This window comes from Phlebotomus papatasi, chromosome 2 (genome assembly GCF_024763615.1).
Source record: "Phlebotomus papatasi isolate M1 chromosome 2, Ppap_2.1, whole genome shotgun sequence".
Lineage (NCBI taxonomy): Eukaryota > Metazoa > Arthropoda > Insecta > Diptera > Psychodidae > Phlebotomus > Phlebotomus papatasi.
The window spans coordinates 111,099,784-111,118,105 of record NC_077223.1 but is presented as its reverse complement, the minus strand read 5'-3'; the positions used below and the strand labels follow the sequence as shown (position 1 = coordinate 111,118,105).

The 18,322-nt window shown below is 31.9% G+C and overlaps 3 protein-coding genes across 5 annotated transcripts in view; 1 reads left to right on the top strand and 2 right to left on the bottom strand.

Moving 5' to 3' along the window:
• LOC129800859 (feline leukemia virus subgroup C receptor-related protein 2) overlaps positions 1-2,527 on the bottom strand; it is a 33,551-nt gene extending 31,024 nt beyond the window's left edge. For both annotated transcript variants that reach the window (XM_055845561.1, XM_055845560.1), the window contains exon 1: positions 1,974-2,527. The gene's annotated coding sequence lies outside the window, so the exon portion shown is untranslated. The remainder of the gene's footprint in view (positions 1-1,973) is intronic.
• A 2,727-nt stretch (positions 2,528-5,254) lies between these two features.
• LOC129800858 (39S ribosomal protein L50, mitochondrial) lies at positions 5,255-6,703 on the bottom strand. Its single transcript, XM_055845559.1, has 3 exons — positions 6,641-6,703; positions 6,224-6,342; positions 5,255-5,792 (listed from the first exon to the last, which is right to left on the bottom strand). Exons 1-3 carry the CDS (start codon positions 6,701-6,703, stop codon positions 5,357-5,359), a joined length of 618 nt encoding a protein of 205 aa, XP_055701534.1. The 3' UTR covers positions 5,255-5,356.
• Positions 6,704-7,853: 1,150 nt separating this feature from the next.
• Positions 7,854-18,322, top strand: part of LOC129800855 (mediator of RNA polymerase II transcription subunit 13) — a 73,560-nt gene continuing 63,091 nt past the window's right edge. For both annotated transcript variants that reach the window (XM_055845557.1, XM_055845556.1), the window contains exon 1: positions 7,854-7,929. In XM_055845557.1, the coding sequence (XP_055701532.1) occupies positions 7,861-7,929 (69 nt within the window). In that variant the 5' untranslated portion in view covers positions 7,854-7,860. The remainder of the gene's footprint in view (positions 7,930-18,322) is intronic.

Here is an 18,322-nt window from a genome sequence, read left to right as displayed (position 1 = left end):
AGCTTGAAAATAGAATATACCACAAATTGATTGCTCTAAAAGAACCATAAAATTAACAAAATTGCATTTATATTAATAAATGTACATGAAATTGAATATAATTTGCAGTACTTTGGGTACACATGAAAAGATGATGATGTATTAAATGAAATACTTAATGAACTCATCTATTGTAATCCTCATAATATTTCATATCCTCTGAATAGGCTTAAACTTTTAAAAAGTGTGTTTTTTACATTCCCGTTGCCGTTTATAATATTTGTATATGGCTAAAAACTTGCAAGTTTTTAATAACCTAAAAACTTTTCAACAAAAGCTATAAATCAGATGAATATTGCAAATCTTTCAGTAACCCCTTCCCATTGATTTTAAAAGTTTTACGATGAAACTCAGTCGTTGAAATTACCACAAAATACTCTTCTAAACTAATTCAAGACGAAAATTTCTAGAAAACTGGATTTATGCATTCTCTAAAGTTGGAGCACAATAGAATGATCAAATTCTGTTTACTAGAATCAGACTTGGACTACAAGATCCTTGACAAGATCAATAATATTAGACAAAACAGCAAAAAAAATATTTCAATTTAGATTTGCACTCTTGATTTCAAAAACAGATTTATGGCTTCTTTACACATTTTAGATTAGGAAAATTTCATGAAAGCAAATTTCACAGTCTGTTCTTTCAAAAAAACGTTTTGCCTACATCTATCTCACTCTTTCGAACTCTTCTTCTTCTTCATTTAACTATCACAATAAATTTAATTTAGTCAGTTTAATCAGAAGAAGAAGTGTGCAGAAGAATGGCATAGACCCAAAAGGTATGTCGGAGGCATTAAAAGACAACACCTTACGTATCATCATCAGTTCCATTTAACGGAATTTATTAATTCAGACTGAAAATGAAAGGTATCGAAGAATACTAAAAACTTTGAAGTCCACAGAAGCAGTATTTTAATCCTAAAAACAAATTTTGTTAAATAAAATAACTGTCAAATGCCTTCACCAAGACCTTTGATATCTAAAATTATTTAAAATAGCTAGTCAATGTTATCAGAAAATCTGAATGTTTGAACATTTGATTTCCTGAATATTTAAATATAAAATGTGATAAAAATAACTATACAGAATCTCTGGCCGACAATAAATATTTTGTTTAGTACTATAATTATATCTGTTGCTAATTAATTAATCGTAAAAAAAATATTTCTATTTATTCATTTTTAAGAAATCTTTGTTAATTGTCCTAGAAACGCTTCGCGAAACCTAAGAAACCCACTTTTAGCATCGCGAAACTCGAGAGATCAGAAACCCTTATCAGAAAAAATGGGAATGAGTTACTTCTTGATTTTGATTGAAATCTACAATAGGCTCCTAAAACGGAATTTGTGGGCATCCAGTCAGCCCACATTAAGAATCTCATTTACTGCATCATAAATTGATCTATGTTTTTCACTGGCTTTTATGTTGAAAACTTACCCAATGTATATTATAGGAGTGGAAAATTAATTTTGCATTCTATTGTTAATTTAAAATGAAAATTGAAATTTTTGGACGTTCAAAGGAATCCATTGTTGGTACTAATTCTGCTTGAGAGATAATCTTTTTGAGTGCAAAATGTGCAGAGAAGCAGGATGTAATTATGGAATTCTGAAGAATCAGACAATATCTTAAGGATAAAGGAAGAGAATTTTCGAATGTGATGATGCAATGTAAAGGAAAAATGCATTGAGGAGTCAAGGCTAAATCGTGATTCCTATTTCCAAAATTTCTCCATGTTGAAGACTAAAATACCTTTTGTCGGTCACAGAGGAATTTTTCCATATCTCAGCAGTGTAAGAATGTTTCAAAATCATTTTTATGGGAAGAGGAACATGAGATACACTTGAGGATATCAATAAATTGTCCGATAAGCGGGTGATACACTGAAATTCTACTTTTTTTTTCAGAGACGACTTAATTGATTGTGCTTACCTTATAGTACTAAGTGTGGCCTATTTTAATTCAATTCAACAACTTTTCTTTGTAATCTTGCACCATTGTTTTTTATTTAACACACAAATTGTTATTAGTCACTCTTTTTGAAATTTTAAACAAGTTTATTGTGGGGTTTAACTCTTTTTTTTAAATAAGACAGCCACGTGTAACAGTTACTGAGACAAAGAGTTCCATAAGAACGTCCACTTCATACGACAACTTTCGAGCGACTGGCCAGACCAGATAAAAGCGAGCTTTAGTAGTCTAGCGATCTCCTCGAGAGTCATCAGCCAACTGATGGGAGAGAGCTCTAGGTATCTGGACCTTTATCTTCGTTGCATGGAAGGTGCGCGTTTGCGCATTTTCCAAATCCCTTTGCACGTTTTCTTCAAGATGCCGAAACTATTGAGGATGATGCCCTCAGAATTTCAGATGGAAAAAATATCTCGTTGTGTTCCATCTGTGCCCACAGAGACGATGCTTATAAAAAGTGTAAATACTCTTCAAAAAGTGTATGATTCTGTTGAATGAGAAGCTTTACAGCGCGCGGTCCTCGAAAAAAATTGTATTATACTGTTTTTCCGCTTAAAACGCTACTGTACGCTGAAGAGATTATTTTGGTCCATTCGCGCGAATTTCAATTCGCAAAATTGAGATTGTAACTAAATTTCGTGCCTATTTATCAATATTAAATTAAATAAATATGATAATAAGCAAAACTTGGGCCAAAATATGACAAAATGGATAAAAATGGTCAATATAAATTCAATTTTGGTTAGCAAAGAAATCAAATTTGACTAGCAAAAAACCAATTTGAATCTGTTATAATAAGATATATTGTATAAATTTAATTGTATAAATTAGACATATATTTATCCAATTTTTTTACGGGACAAAATTGATTTTTTATATGGTCAAAGTCCAATTTCATTGCTGACCAAAATCACATTTTTTATTTATCACATTAGTATTTTTTTAAATCAAGATTAATTTTTAATGGCCAAATTCGACTTTCCTTCAATGATGAAAATCGATCGTTTTATACTGATTAATTGATTTTTTGAATGATCAAACTTGATTTTTTATCAACCAAATAAGGTTTTTATGGCTCTAGCACACCTTTTTGGTCAGGAAAATTTCTTGAAGTGGAAATTCGAATCATTTTCTGTCTCTCACGTTCTTTCGCACTCTTCTTCTTCTTTTGAACATCACACTAAATTCAATTTAGTTCAATCGAATTTAGAGAGTCAAAGAATGAGACAGACATACGCAAAACGTGTAATAAAGAAAGGGATTCATATTTCGGCTTCGTGAAATTTTCCTGATCTTAATGGTGTGCCGAAGGCTTTATAGAACAAAATTGGCATAATGACTGGTCAATATTCGAGTTTTATTTATTGACGAAATCGTTTTTCTTTCTTCATTTATACCTTTTGAATTTTTTTAATTTACGAGTTTTTTTATACTCCAAACCCGATTTTTCATTGAGAAATTTTTTAGGTCAAAGTTGATCTTTTTCATTTATCCAATTTCCCATTTGTGAACCACATAAATTTGTATTACTTTTATTAAGAATAAATAAATTTCAATAACTTATCTTGTGACTCCAAAACCATAAGCACATTTTAACGCTATAATCGCTTTAATTATTTAATAAAGGATTAGTACACCGGTGTCCCATATAGAGTAAACGATTTTTCTATTTTTTTCCTGAAAATCTAGTTATTTTTTTTTAATTTTATACATAATCACATTGGCTGTGTAGGTTCGAATTGTCCATAAGATAAAAAAAATACCGAATATACCTCTCTTGGATTTTCCAAAGTTTGCAGTTAAGTCAAAGTTGATTTTTGGTCACTGAAAAGTATCTCGTCCTTAAACGATTAATTTTCACAATTTTCAATATATATTATATATTTCTAAATATTGCTGTTTTAGCTTATTTAAACATATTTATTTTTTAAGTCAATCCATTTTATTGCTAGGTTTTTATAGCGTGAACTTGCGAAAAACTCTGGTGGAGAGTTGAAATCAATTTATGGTGGAAATAAGAACAGAAGCGGCGAAAATGGGAACAGTGACGGTAGTTTCAAAAGAGTAGTTTTCAGAACAGTCGTGTACTAAGGTACTCTTAAAAATAGTTTTGTGAAATCAACAAGAAGGTTTGTTAAAATTCAAAATGGCGAATTTACCGGTCATAGGTATGTTTGGACGAAATGTTCGCCTGGATTAACCTCTAAAATATATCCGAAAATCATTGGAAAAGCTTGGGACAATTTTGAAAAAAAAAACAAAAAAACGTGGTTTTGGTGGGGATACAGGGGGGTGGGGTACAGAGGGAACAAGACGTCTAGAGATATTGTTTTTTATTGGGGGTCATCGAGGACTGAAAGTCGATATCTCTTACCGTTTAAGCTCCAGTACAGTGACAAGTTGAAAAAATACGATTATATAACTGCGATCTCTTTGAGTTCGAGCAGTAAAAAATGTTCTTCCATACAGAATTCCAACTGGAGCTTCAAAGAAAAAAAAAATTTGTAAAATAGTTCTTACTTAAATGTTTGTAAATTCTCACTGGAGGCTTACGAATTTCGGGTAAGTCGTGTAAGCTACTAAAAAGTCCCTAAAAGTTTCTACTTTTTCACAATTATTGTTCGTAACATGATCATTTGACTTGACAAGCATTTTTCATTTTTTTTTACAAGCATTTGTTTTTAAATGTTCGTAAACAGAAAAACCTTAGAAAAATTTTGTCATTATTTCTTCGTAAAGTTTTGTTAAAAGTTTCTCAAAAGGACTTTTTCCTTATAAAATGTCAGAGAAAATCTTGTCAAATTGGTGAAATACCTCCTTTTGACAAAATTGTAACAAGAACCATTTGAACGCTTACATTTTTTTTTTTTTTCAAAGTGGTCGATGAAGCTTCGTCTCAAAAAGTAACTTTTCAAAATATTCTTATTATTATTAAAATATATTTTTATTAAATTATCTATCTAATTTATTCTATTATTTTTAGGTATTCAAAATACATATTGAGAATATTAAGTTCTCGTTAATTTATTCTCTATTAAATGCACCAACCCTATCATCAACCTTAGTCCAAAAAGTAGTTTCCAAATCTCTTATACAGACAGAAAATCCTAAGTTAATGCTTTTATTTAAAACGCTTCCATTTTTTAAGATTTGAATCTAGCTGCAAATCACTTCCGGCTATATCTCCCCCTGTTGAAACCCAATAAAACCCATTATTTCTTATTAAAATGTATTACTCGGATCGATACTGATATTATTTGTTTATTAGAAGTCCTAGGAAGGTATTTTTTGGTAAAGAAAAAACAATTTATTTATTTACATTTATTTCTACTTTATTGAATTTTTTTCTACGGCCAGGATGTTTTAGCAATGTGACCTCTGTACTTCTTCCTGTACTTTACCCCAGTGACTAGGGTTGAACTCTTGGGAAAGGCACTAACCCCTCCAAACATGGTATCTTCTTCCGGATGGAATCTCACATATTCACTCTGGATATGAAGATTCTCTGGCAAATCTTCCGTTTTGATGGTATCCATGGGAAGAGTTGTATTTACCGGACTCTCATAGAACTCAATCACATCCTGAACAGTCGATAATTCATGGAGCAGTGAATTGGGCACGGAATAGTTGAATTTCTTCCTGCAATCTTCTAAGAAACTGAATTTATCATTGAGAGTTGGGAAGATTGCTGACGGAGAGCTATATCCGGCTTCTGAGGACATCTCTTGAATCTGCGAAGCCACATTTGGCGGGGGTGTATAGGGCTGATTGGATCGCAGGAACCTGCAAAATTTAATTAGAGGGGAAATATGAATGGATGTCTTTTCACTGGTTCATGCTGCCATCTAGTGATGCATATAGTACGCGCATGCGCAAGTACAGCTGATTCAAGATGAAAAGAATTCAGAGTGGGGCAATGAAGTATATAAAAATTGAGGGGAAATGCAGAAATTGTGTATTTGTGGTGGGGATATAATGAGGTAAATGAGTTAGGAGAAATAGAGGGGAAAGGCAAAATAGCTAAAAACTCGATGAAGTAAAGCGGACGAACTAAAAAAATCGATGAAGTAAATAAAAAGAAGCTTAGAAGTTCGAAATTCGAATGGTGAATATGAGTATGTGTGTGTGTGTTAAGCGGCTACAAACACAGAGTTGTCAGACAACTTTTTGGTCAATTAAAGGTAGTTTGCTTTGATTCTTGTAACTGTACACACCCTCTCGAAGCAAGTGATTGTGCCACAGACTGAAGTTGCTGTTGTCCTCCAGTTTTTGTAGTTGACTTTTTCTTCTTCTTGGAGTACGTCACTGCACTAACACCAAATCCTCTTGCTATCTGCAATAGAAGAAAATCATTTTCCCGAGGGTTTTTATTTTTTTCTTTAAGTCCAATCGGAAAAAATACAGTTAAATCGAGAAAACGGAAAATTATTTTGTTAGTGAATTTGCGTAGAGAGAAAATGTGGAGTTCTCCTGTGACGTCATCAATCTTATGAATGGCGTTTGGTGCGTGAGTGCGTGCGGGAGACTCGTGGATAGTGTATTAAAAAAAATAATAACAAAAGTACCCAAAGTACTTTCCGAAAAGTTTCAAGAAGTGAAAATGTATGATTGAATGAATCTTTGCCACTTACAGAAGTGTTGTAAAAGTGTTGACCTGTTTTCCACAAGGCAAAATGCCGAGCAATAGCCGCCATTTCTATTGTATTTCAGCGAAAAAGCCGCACTACTACTACAATTCTGCCTTTCCACCATACGACTGACGTTGAGAAATCTCACCACACACAATTACCTTCGGTTCACCTTCGGCTATCCCCGAGTGAAATTCGAACACGACCAGTTGAACCCTACAAGCCAGAAAATAAGCTCATATAAATATAAATGGCCAGAAAACTCAGTGTCTCTCTTCACGAAAATTCCATTATTCACTGGTTATACTTCCAATTTGTCAGTTGTACAAGTGAAAATATCCAGTTTAGCGGTAGACCAATTGGAATTGATTGTGAAAGTTGGCCACGGAGGCATTTTCAGTGGTAAAAAAGCAGTGAAAAAGACCAATTTTTCTCCCCATTCAAAATTTTTTTTGATGAGCAATTGTGTGTTTCACGAGGGAAAAAGATAGAGAGAGTGTGGTGGAAATAGTTTCTCTCATAACGGATTTATATGTACATACTGTGTACAAAGTATGTGAAAAATTGTGAAGAAAAACAAAAGAGAGAAAAAATCTAAGATGAAAAAAACTTTTCTAAATGAAAAAAGGAAGATTGCAAATGTATATGTGTTGAATTGAGTGCGAAAATGGAAATTTTCCCCAAGTGGTGAATATATCAACATTTTTCACCACTTAGGCTCCATTAATTCACCACTGAAGCAAAAAAAGAACTAAAAAAGTGTTGTCAGAGTGTTGGTGAGATTCCGAGGTGAGAGAGAAGATTTTTGTCGCGAAAAGTCTTCCGTTGCATTCGACTTGGAATTTGAGGAAAAGTTGTGAAAAAATATGGATTATTGAGTAAAAAGTTCTAAGGTGAAATAGTGAACAGGAAATTAATAAGAAGTTACATTGAGAAGTGTGCATCGTTGCAAAAAAAAAGAAGAAAAAAAAACAGAAAACGTCAACCTGACAAGAAGCTTTTGTGGAGCGATTACAAGGTGGTGGTGTGCAGCGGTGTGTGTTGACGTGATAGTGTGCGTGAAAATCTGTCCGCCATTTTCTAGTCGCCATCGAAGGTGAAAACCTTACTAGATGTTGGTGTTGAAGAAATTTTCTCATTTCTAGAGTGATTTTGCCACTGTCTAAAGTATTTTATGGCTTAAGTGAAATGTGTTGTGACATGAAAATGTGTTTACTGCAGCAATGACGCATCAAAACCACCAAACTAACGGCGCCAGTTTGGAGGATTGCCATACAAATTTTTTCGCCTTGGTAAGTGCTGTAGCCATAGTGTTCGTTTGCCTTACAAAAAAACCTTTTTTCTCTTTTACTCATTCAATATTTTCTCCTACATCTCCATTTTCCTCCCAAATATTCTCAATTCACTCCCCCTTTGAAAAAAATAAGTGAAAAATTTTCTCTTAAGATTGTGTGCAAATGTTTTTCCACTGGTGAATAGGCTTTTTCCTTGGATCATAAATATGTATAATTGATGTGAGAGAGATGTGAAAGGAGGAGAGCTATATTGTATGTATGAGGGAGAGAGAAAAATTGTAGCATTAAATTGCGACGCAAGATAAATTGATTAGTTGTGTGTATGTGTGTGAGTCTGTTTTCTTGCTCGAGAGAGTTACAAATGAAGTTTATTGGAAGCCCCATTTTCATTTTTTGGGGATCTGCCGCTACGGAAAGAATAAGAAAAGACCAATATTATGCACTAATGCCAGAGCACACAATGGGAGAGAATGAAAAGAGAAGAGATTTTCCTTACAACAGAGCAGTAGAACAGTTCCTATACTTACGATTTACGATAAACTAGGTGCTAGTTGAAGGTATTGAATACGCGACTCCTATTAACGATTTGATATCAGGGCCATTTGTATTATTGAGCTCTTTTGCAATTATTCAAGACCAAATAAAAAGTATATAAAGTAATGTCGAAGTGAATGATACTTTGCAAATTGCTCGATTCCGGTTTGATTTGCAAAGTCAAATATTCTTCAAAATTCTTAAAATTCATCTTTAGTGCTTACGCTTAGGGCCCAAGTAGACTGAAGTTAATCGTTGAGAATATCTAACCCGTAAAATGTGGCGGTAAAGGTTAATCCCAAATTGTCTTATACTTAACCCTTTAAGGACGAATAGGATACCGGTGTTCCAAATGCAAAAACCATTTTTTCTGACTACAGAGGACAAAGATTGTTTTTGTTTTCGAGACACCGGTATCTTACTCGTCCGTAAAGACGAGTTATTCATTCGGCTTCCACAGGGCTTGAAGTTAAGTCCAATCTTGTCCCAATTGATCAATAAATATGCTTAAAATAGCAATTTCTATTTCATTTTTAAACTAAAGTTACCAGTTTGTTTTTTTTTCAATAGACCTATTTTGAGTATAATCCTTAAGTGCTAAAATGAAAGAAAAGTTTACGAATACCAGGTGTACTAAGTTACCCGCATCTACGGTATTAAGTTTCTAATATACTTGGTAATAGAACTGATGTTTTTAATTAACTTACTGGCTTGTAGAGTCCCTAAAATTGATGAAAATCATTTTTCAGTCAGCTAAATAATATGCTTTCATGAGTACCTCGTCGGGTGTAAAGTACTGAATGTCTAGAAAAACACATTTTCACATGTGACAAAACGTAATAAAATACGCTGTATTTACCCAAACAACTCTAAGAGTACGGAAAAACGGGAGGTCTACAAGGGACTTGAGGATTCATCAAGTATAAGATATCAACAATATAATTATGATTAATAATGAGAATAATAACATAATAATACATGAGAAAAATAATAATAGAGTCACAGTTTGACACTTATTGGCAGAATGATAGAGTATTAGTTTGACCGTCTGTACATTCGATAATATTCCAATTCATAACTCAAAATAATTCTTAAGATACATTTATATTTTAAAAGTAATTAAGATAGGATTACCTAAGAATATGATCCAAAAAAAAAATTCTTTACAACTCCATAATGGGAAAACAATATTTTTTTTCTTAATATTTATAAGCTTTAATTGAAAATGTTTCAATTTGGATCAGGTTCTTATTCAGAACTTGATTCAAATCTTCTGAATTAGGTTATTCTACTTTAATTTTTAGTCAAAAAGTAACATTTGCTTTTATTGAAAACAAAACATGTAGATTTTATCCCGGAAGGTTAGACCTTTAACTTCAGAAAAGTGAAACGTCCTGTTAAGTGGGGGCTCTAAAAGGAGAGGTTTTGATTTGTAGTTTTGATACTTTATTACTTATTTTAGAGAACATCAGTTTAACAATGTTACAAGCCTTGGTTTTTCATAGCTTTTCGGTTAAAGTCGAAAGGATATTGTATTGAAAAATTCTTTAATTGCATTATTCTTTTTTATGGTAGTGTTTAGCACTTAACGATTTTCTAGAAAATAGGCTTAGTTCTTACACTATCATGTTTAAATAAAAGTTATTAATCTACTTTTAATAAACATATAATTGAAATTGTTATATATTCAAAGGATTTTTCATTGTACTAAAGTATAAAAACAGTAATTGTCATGAAATGCTACTTCAGTTCTTTAAGTGTTATTAAATCTTCAAATGATTTATAAGAAAAAAAGTTAAAAAAAAAGTTTTAAATTTATTTAATGCAAACTTCATTGACCCTTGAAGTCTAATGCACTGATGGAGTCGTAATGTATGAATATAATTTCAAGAGTTTTTTTTTACAATAAGATGTAGTAATAATTGTTCTTCTCTTCGAAGATATTGAGGGGGCTTTTGACAAAGAGATATTCACCATATTTGTGGCATGGTCATGTGTAGAAGAGAGAAATGAATGGCAAAGTATGAATGTGTGTGTATGTGTAAGTGAAAGAGTTTTCGTGATAAACTGTATTATTGTAATATAAGGAAAATTTTAGGTGCTGACTGCTGACTTATTGTAAATGAAGAGTATGTTTATTTATTTATTTATTTTTCGCAAAAATAAAAAAGAAATGTTCTTCTCGGAGGGGAATTTTTCTTAAATATGTGATTGAGGGAGGGGTTTCGATTGGGGCCGTGAGAGTGAAAAATGGGGCCCGCGGTTTTTGTGGAAAAACCGACGTAATGTTGCGAAGACACTGAAAACGAATGTGAAAGTCGGACCATGGAGAACATGCTTTTGCCAGCACCTTGTTTCATCGTTCAATAATTTTTTTTTTAAATTGTATGTAAACCCAACTATTGATTTGGAAATTATAACAAGAGAGGGAGAGAGACAGATAGAGAGAGAAGGAGAGAATTGAGTGAGGGACACTGTGAGAGAAATCACCTAATTCAATCTAGGGGATTCAATGAGAAAATGTAAAAAGATATGATTTATGTTTAGATAAAAGTCCTAGATTGATATTTACAAAAGTATATATTTGAAAAAAAAAAAACTTATAACATTCGAGCTCATGGGAGTGAGCGAGGAAAGGTCCTGTGAGAATAATTTTATGAGAATTTAATCGTGGCACAAAAGAGAGAAAGAGTGAGAGAGAAAATTATATTGACTCTTCTGGAAACGGTTTCTTCAGATGCTCTGTTGATGATGATTATGTTTGTTGTACATATGGATGATATTTGTTGAATGTGTTGTGTGTACGGTTTGTATGGCTGACATTCTCTCTTATGTATACCCATGGCATTTTTTCTCTTTTTCATATTCTCCCATGAGACGTAAATTATGTATGTAACATTCTCGTAGGTAGAGAAATTGATAGAAGAGAAACAGAAAGAGAGAAAACAACGCAATTGAGTTGAAAATCAAAATTCACATCTTATGTTGGGAGTACATTTTATACCTGTAAAAATTCCCCTTTTTTAATTTCTTGCATCTGACTTTGACAATTATCACGTTTATGCACTTTTTAATATTGGTTTAAAACTATTTATAAATTAACTTTTTGTCTGGGGCGATTAAACTGTCTAAATTGATGATGATAATTCTAGTTCGATAATGGCCAAAGTACGGTACATTTTGACTTTACCAAGTATGTTTTACTATATCATTTTAAGGAGTTGTAGGTCAACCAAGTACTTAAAAAATATAAGAAAATGAGACAAACGTTACCGTTTTATAGCGAATAACGAAAATAGTTTGACATGATTCAACCTTAATACTAAATACCTTATTAAAAACTCAATAGAAGTCCTTAATTAAGTGGTTTGTATTAAGGATTTAAAGTTTTTTTTATTAAGTACATTCCTGAAGAACTAACTAAAAACTGAATAAAATTCTAAATTTAAAAAAGAAATACTCCTTTTTTACCGCCTGATGTCACTAAATTGCTCAAGAAATGCTTTGATTAAGTACTTAATAAGTACTTATTAAGGACTTATTTTAAACACTCAGACAAAGTCCTTATTTGAGAGCATGAACAATGTTTTAAATCAAAACATTGTACTATAGTAACAGCTTACCTTGTGTTATACCGGCTTCAGACCTAAGACTTAGCTATATGGCTTAATTGCTCTAATTTCTTATCAATTAGAATTTTTTTGGAAAATTTTTGCTTAGAATTGGATTAATAAAGTTAAGTGACTTATTAGACTCTAAAAAAGCAATAAAATTGCTCGATATTTAAGATTTTAAGACCTTAGGGAACTGGGCTAAAACTCTAGTTCGCTAAACCTAAGTAAATCTAAGGTAAATCTAAGACCGCTTTAACCGGGTTATGCCTACAATGTTTCACAATGGGATAAAATAATTTAGAAAACTAAAAAAAAATATAGAAGAAATTTTGATAGTAGCGTACTATTTTGAATGATATGAATTTGACTTTTCCAAGAGCACAGTAAATTTTAAGAAAATGTATACACTAAAATTTCTTATATTTTGGACAATTCTGAATTTCGAACAAACAAATTTTCGGACAAGAACAACTATCTTAAATGTTCCAATTCCAAGAATTCTGAAAATTAATAATTAGGGAAAATTGGGGTAATAGTAAACAGGAGGTAGTTGTAAACACTACAATATTTTTGAATTAGTTTTAGATTTCAGAGGATGAGACCTATCTGAATACATAGACACAATTGGGATCCTTATATAATAAAGTCCCATGTTTACTACTGCCACGGTTTCCCCTATTAATTAACAATAAACCTACCGACTGTTTTTTTGTCGCTTTTCCTAGCGCGTTCGGTCAAATAACTGTTCGGGATACTCAACATTTTTTTCTTAGAAAAGAGAAAAAAAATAAAATTTAAACATTGAAAAATTATATTACATTCATATTTTAAGAAAATTTTAAATTTTGATAGCGACATTGTGCCGTTTAAGTATGTGTTAATTTTCAAAAGTTTTTAAATCGGTCAATTTGCAATTTGAGAATAGCAAAGTTCTCTGAAATTTCGCAAAAATTGGCCTTAAAACACGCCATAAACTTGAATGCATAAAACATAATTTTTTTTACATAAAGTAATTCACTTGTTTTTATGTAAAATTAAATACCTACGAAAATAAAAGTAGCACTTAAAATCGTGTTAGAAAAACAAAGAAATTAAGAATTTTCTCTAGTGCTCTTAAAGAATAACTGAGAATTTTTTAACATTACAGTAAAACAACTTGTACTAAAAGGTGATAAGTTCTATTTGTTTCATAGATTCCGTTCTTAATGTAAAGTCGCTCTCTGAAGCATTGTCTATTGTGTTTATTGTTTAACTAAGAGCTGGTGCAGAAGTGCGCCGTTTTTGTCATTTATGCATATGCTAATAACATTGTCGTATTGTCATCGACGGGGTCTATGCTATCTCCACCTCCTCGTTCTGTATTCATAGTCTCATATCATCTCACTCTATCCAATTTCATGGAAAATATAGTATCATTGAGATATTATTGTGAGACGAAGACAGAATGATTCTAAATATTCCGCCATTATGTATATATATGGATATATGTGCATTGCGTACATAATATACTTACTTTGTGGTAAGAATAAGTCGACATGCTTTCAGTCCAGAGCTTTCTGATTCGACGTCTCTCTTTGGATCCACAGTTTCATATTTTTTTTCTTTTAATTTTCTTGAGCACCGTTCTTCTTTCTTGTCGTAGGGAAAGCCTCCGAGTTATTTTGCTAAAGTAATTTTTCACATTTTTGCTGTATGCTTTATTATAAGATTGAATAAGTTTTCTTCGGGTAAACTCTTTAATTGTTATGGATGTATGTATGAAGGTTTCTCTATTTGGCTTATAAAAAAAATATTTATAATTAATTATAAAAATTATTTTTTTCAATCTTTAAAGAAACATAATAAATTTTTTTTATTTATTTGCGTCATGAAACAATGAAAAAGTTGTATTTTAGTCAAGGTTAAACAAAATTATAATAAAAAATAATTATAAAAGATCGACTTCTTTAATTTGATCGTCTACCACAGCCAAAGTATTTAAAAACAGAGCATTATTTGGTGAGATTTTTTTTGTACAAGTCACACCTAGTAAAAATCCCGTAACACAAGAAAAAATGAAGTGTTTTCTAAGATATAAATTATTTTATAAACTTCTTTTGCTTGTAAAGATAAATTCCCTTGCTTACTACTTGTTCAAAAAATGATTTACATATACTTGTGAAAAACTAATACTTTTGTAAATTATGTTTGTATGTATGATATGTTTATGGTATATGAAATAGATAAACAGGAATTTTTTTTGCTGTAAACTATACACTATATATACTTTAATATGTTTTTTCGGTCTGTGACACAACAGATTTCTCATTAAATAGAATGGAACGGTATGTTTATTTCTTTCACGATTCTCATGGTATAAAAAGAAACATTTACAATATTACTAAAGGTATTAAAAAAAAATTAAGAATGGAATATTTTTACCAAATTGTGAATTTCACAAAGAGCTTAATGTAGATCTTAAATATCATAAGAAATATACAAAATGTTGCAATGGTTAATGGTTTCGATGGGGATGAATTGGTGAAATTAGCATGACTTGTAGCACCTGTATACACAACCAAGAAGCAACACATAGTGGGATGGAAAGAGAAAACAGATATTTATGTTGTCACACCGAGATAACAATGATTTTGCTATTTTGTAAATATATTTCTAAGGCACTCGTCCTTGGGAGTGAAAGCAGACTGGATGTCCTTTGAAAATCATAGGGTCAAGGTAGTCATTTGGCCACTGGTAGGAAATCACAAAACGATTGATACAAGCAAACAAACATTCATTTTCACCATAAGGCAATATGAAAGGATAGTACTTTTATGAGAAAACGAAAGAAAACAAACGATTTACCTTTTTAGAAACTTGGATCATATGACTGTTACAAGCGAAATTTCACATTACTCCCACTTCTGTGTAGTACTTTCTGAGAGATGTCGCACAGTTGTAATGGAAGAGGCACAGATATATTTATTTTCTAATTTTTGAATGAATGTGCATAGCACTGTAGAGTGTACTTCGAAATAGTTCTGTCTAATGAGATCAAATGGTGTAAAATTATTTTACTTTTGGTTCTTAAAGTTTAAACAAATGACCAAAAATGTAGGCCCGTCAAGCTATTGGGGCTTTTATAGAGGTTTTATTGTTTAGCTAAACTATGTATTTAATTAAATTAACTTAAAACTCGTGAAGACAGTTTTACAATTGAATGGATATCGCCAGGTGCGTGGAAGATAGTTCGCAGGAGCTGAAGGAAAAACTGAAAGCTTTCATTTCACACTGAATACTCTGGGGAGGCAGTCCAGCGGGGGTGTTGTCTCAATCTCAATGATCTGAAAGATATAACGGGTAATATCCAATTACTGCCTAGTTATCCATGACCGATCATCACTTACTGATTCTTCTGGAACTTTTAACTAATCACTTCCCGTCTTAAAGGGTTTACTTACAAAAGAACATGTGAAATTTGCACGCTATTGTTCAAATGTCAATTTTTATAGCAAAGGCGCTCTTCGAATTTTCAGAAAATCGTTCTCATCAAGAAGCTTTTTCGTAAATTGTCCACATATGCCGCTCAATTTGTAGCATTTGAAGCATAAAAAAACAAAAGCTCTACACAGCTTTTTTTTCATAGGAAATCTTCCGGTTTTCTCTGGCACCACGCGAAACAGTATTTGATCGATATCTAGACATTTTGGCCATACTTAAGTCTTAATTCAGTAAAAAAGATTGAGTGTAAAAGCCAATTGATTAAATAAATCGTTGGTAAAAAGAAATTGAAAGTCTCATTAGATCTCCTTATAAATTTATTTAACTCACATTGTGCCCTTCCTATTGCAACTGTGCCATATTTGTTAAACACACTGTTCCATGAAATCTTTTCCATGGTCTTTTCAGCACTTTGAAGAAAAAAAAATGTTTTTCTCTCTCCTATACAAAACTTTTAAAGTTTTCTAATATATTCCACTGTAAGATTTATTCATAGTTGAATTTGTGTGTGAGTTTGGAGGGAATTTTGAGGCAGAGGCTGTTTATATAGAATTATGCTTAGTGTGAACCCAAAATTGTTGAGCGTTCATTCCTTGTAAGCAGATCACATGCTTTACATTGAAAATAGAACGTGTTATAAGCTATATTGTAGTGGTAATAATAATGAATAATTCTTCTGTTTTGTTTGCCGTTTACTTTGTAAAATAAATAAATAATACGATGAGAAAATGATGAAGCTAATCAAAAACTACACTCACACATTTTTAATTTTTTTTACATATTGAGTGATTTTGAATCATGTACTTTGGTACATAGATCCGTTATTACGATAAAAGTTGGATTAAAGATATGGGAAAACTTAAGATGTTGTATTGATGAGGGGAAAGGTTTGAAGAGGAGAAAGGTGCAATGAAAGTTATCATCACTTTAGACTAGCCATAATTTCAAAATAGTGTGTTTGTATAGGTGTATTTGGTATTTCTTATTTTGAAGTTTATTTAGAAGTGAGAGAGACGTAAATTTATTTTAATGCAATTATGTGTGCAATGATCTTGTAGGTGTTTGGGAAAGAGAGCTAAAAGGAATAAGAGAAAATCTTGACTACATATACCCTTTCATGTGTATTTGTTTGATACATATATATATCAATTGCCATCTTTTCTTCTCTCTACCGTATACGTATTAGACTAAAATGAATGTGAGTTACCTGGAAATATCTGCCGGTTACTTAAGTAGGTATTTCTTGTGTACTCTTCCTCCTTCTTTTTAATTTTTTATTAGTCTCTCAGTAAATTTTGTTCAAGAACCAGAGGAACCAGATGCACGCTTCCATTGCCATGTATACTTTGAGTATTTTTCTACTGAAACTCAAACTATTTTGTGCAAGGAAGAATAGGTGTTATTAGGGGTATGAAATGGTTTTTAAAAGTAACCGTCAGATGTCGTTCTCTCAGTTTATCATCATCGGATCATCGGGCAATTAGGGTAGTGTAAGGTGGGGTAATTTGGAATCATGTCTATCTTGGAATTTTGAAATTTTCTCACTGTTTCAAATGGTCAAAGAGAAAAAGAAGACCACGAAAAGTACAAGATTTTATATTCGAGACTACTTCTACCTTGTTTTTTCCTTTTACTATCTAAAACTCTTGGGAAATCTCAGTGTTCCAAATTAGGCATGATTCCAAATTACCCCATCTTACCCTAGATTAGACCAATTCAGAACCTTGCTCAAAAAGAAATTTTTCTCAACTTGAAATGAGAACAGAGAATTTGTTCATTGATAAAATACGATTTTCAATTTATTGATACATATTAGCTTTTGAGCTAATGCTCTTGAAAACACATTTCAGGTATAGGAGGAAGTGGGGCACCTTTGATTTTTCACCTATTCTCAAATAAAATTGTGCCTTATCGTGATATAATTTAGCTACACAGCTTCAGAATCTAATTTACAATATAATATGGCTCTGTTCTACTTAAACATAGAAAAATCTAAATTTCAAAGGAGCCCTACTTCCCCCTACAGAGCTTAATGAATTTCATATTTGAGTCAGCCATCGCCGTATTGGCGTTGGAGACCACTTTCTAGAGTAAAGACGGTGCAATGATCTTTCTCAGGTTGTATGAGCCGTATGCATTATCTAAAAAGAGTTCACTAAAAAAAAATAAACAAAAACAAGAAATGAAAGAAAAGAGAAAAGAAAAAGCAACCTAATACCCTAGACACACTTACGACATAAGCCGAGCGACAGTTTAACGTAATTATAATCAAAATAATAATTTGACTAAATCCCCATTACTTTCCCATTAGCTAAACCGTTTTTCTGATTAATCCGAAAGACGGCTTAGTCATAAACTGATGGAAATGTAATTTGATTATTATTTTGTTTATATTAAGGTTAAGCCGTCTCTCGACTTATGTCGTAAGTGTGTCTAGGGTATAAGGCATCAAAAAGCTTAGATTAAGCCGCTAGTTCCTCTCTCTAAGAAGTTCGTTCCTGCCAGTTATCTCCTTTATGAATAAGGAACAATGCAGAATACGGTTTCGCGATCCTGGCACGCTTTTTCCCATTTTTTTGGCAAATGAATTTTAAAAATAACCTCAACTTTATGAAACTATCCTGCTTTCCCCTACATTGAAAATATGTCTATTAATTTTAATATTGAATAACGATACTTTGTGTAATATATTATTTAATATTTATTATAAATAAAGCATTTATTTTCACAAAAATACCTGTAAAACTTATCCATTTTTCTAA

Bases quoted from the DNA above. Each gene is read 5' to 3' on its own strand.
- LOC129800858 (XM_055845559.1), bottom strand. From the start codon at position 6,703: ATGGCGGCTATTGCTCGGCATTTTGCCTTGTGGAAAACAGGTCAACAC. The intron at 6,343-6,640 runs GTAAGTGGCAAA...CTTCTATTGCAG, and splicing joins AACACTTTTACAACACTTCT to ATAGCAAGAGGATTTGGTGT. The intron at 5,793-6,223 runs GTGTGTACAGTT...TAAATTTTGCAG, and splicing joins CAATCACTTGCTTCGAGAGG to GTTCCTGCGATCCAATCAGC.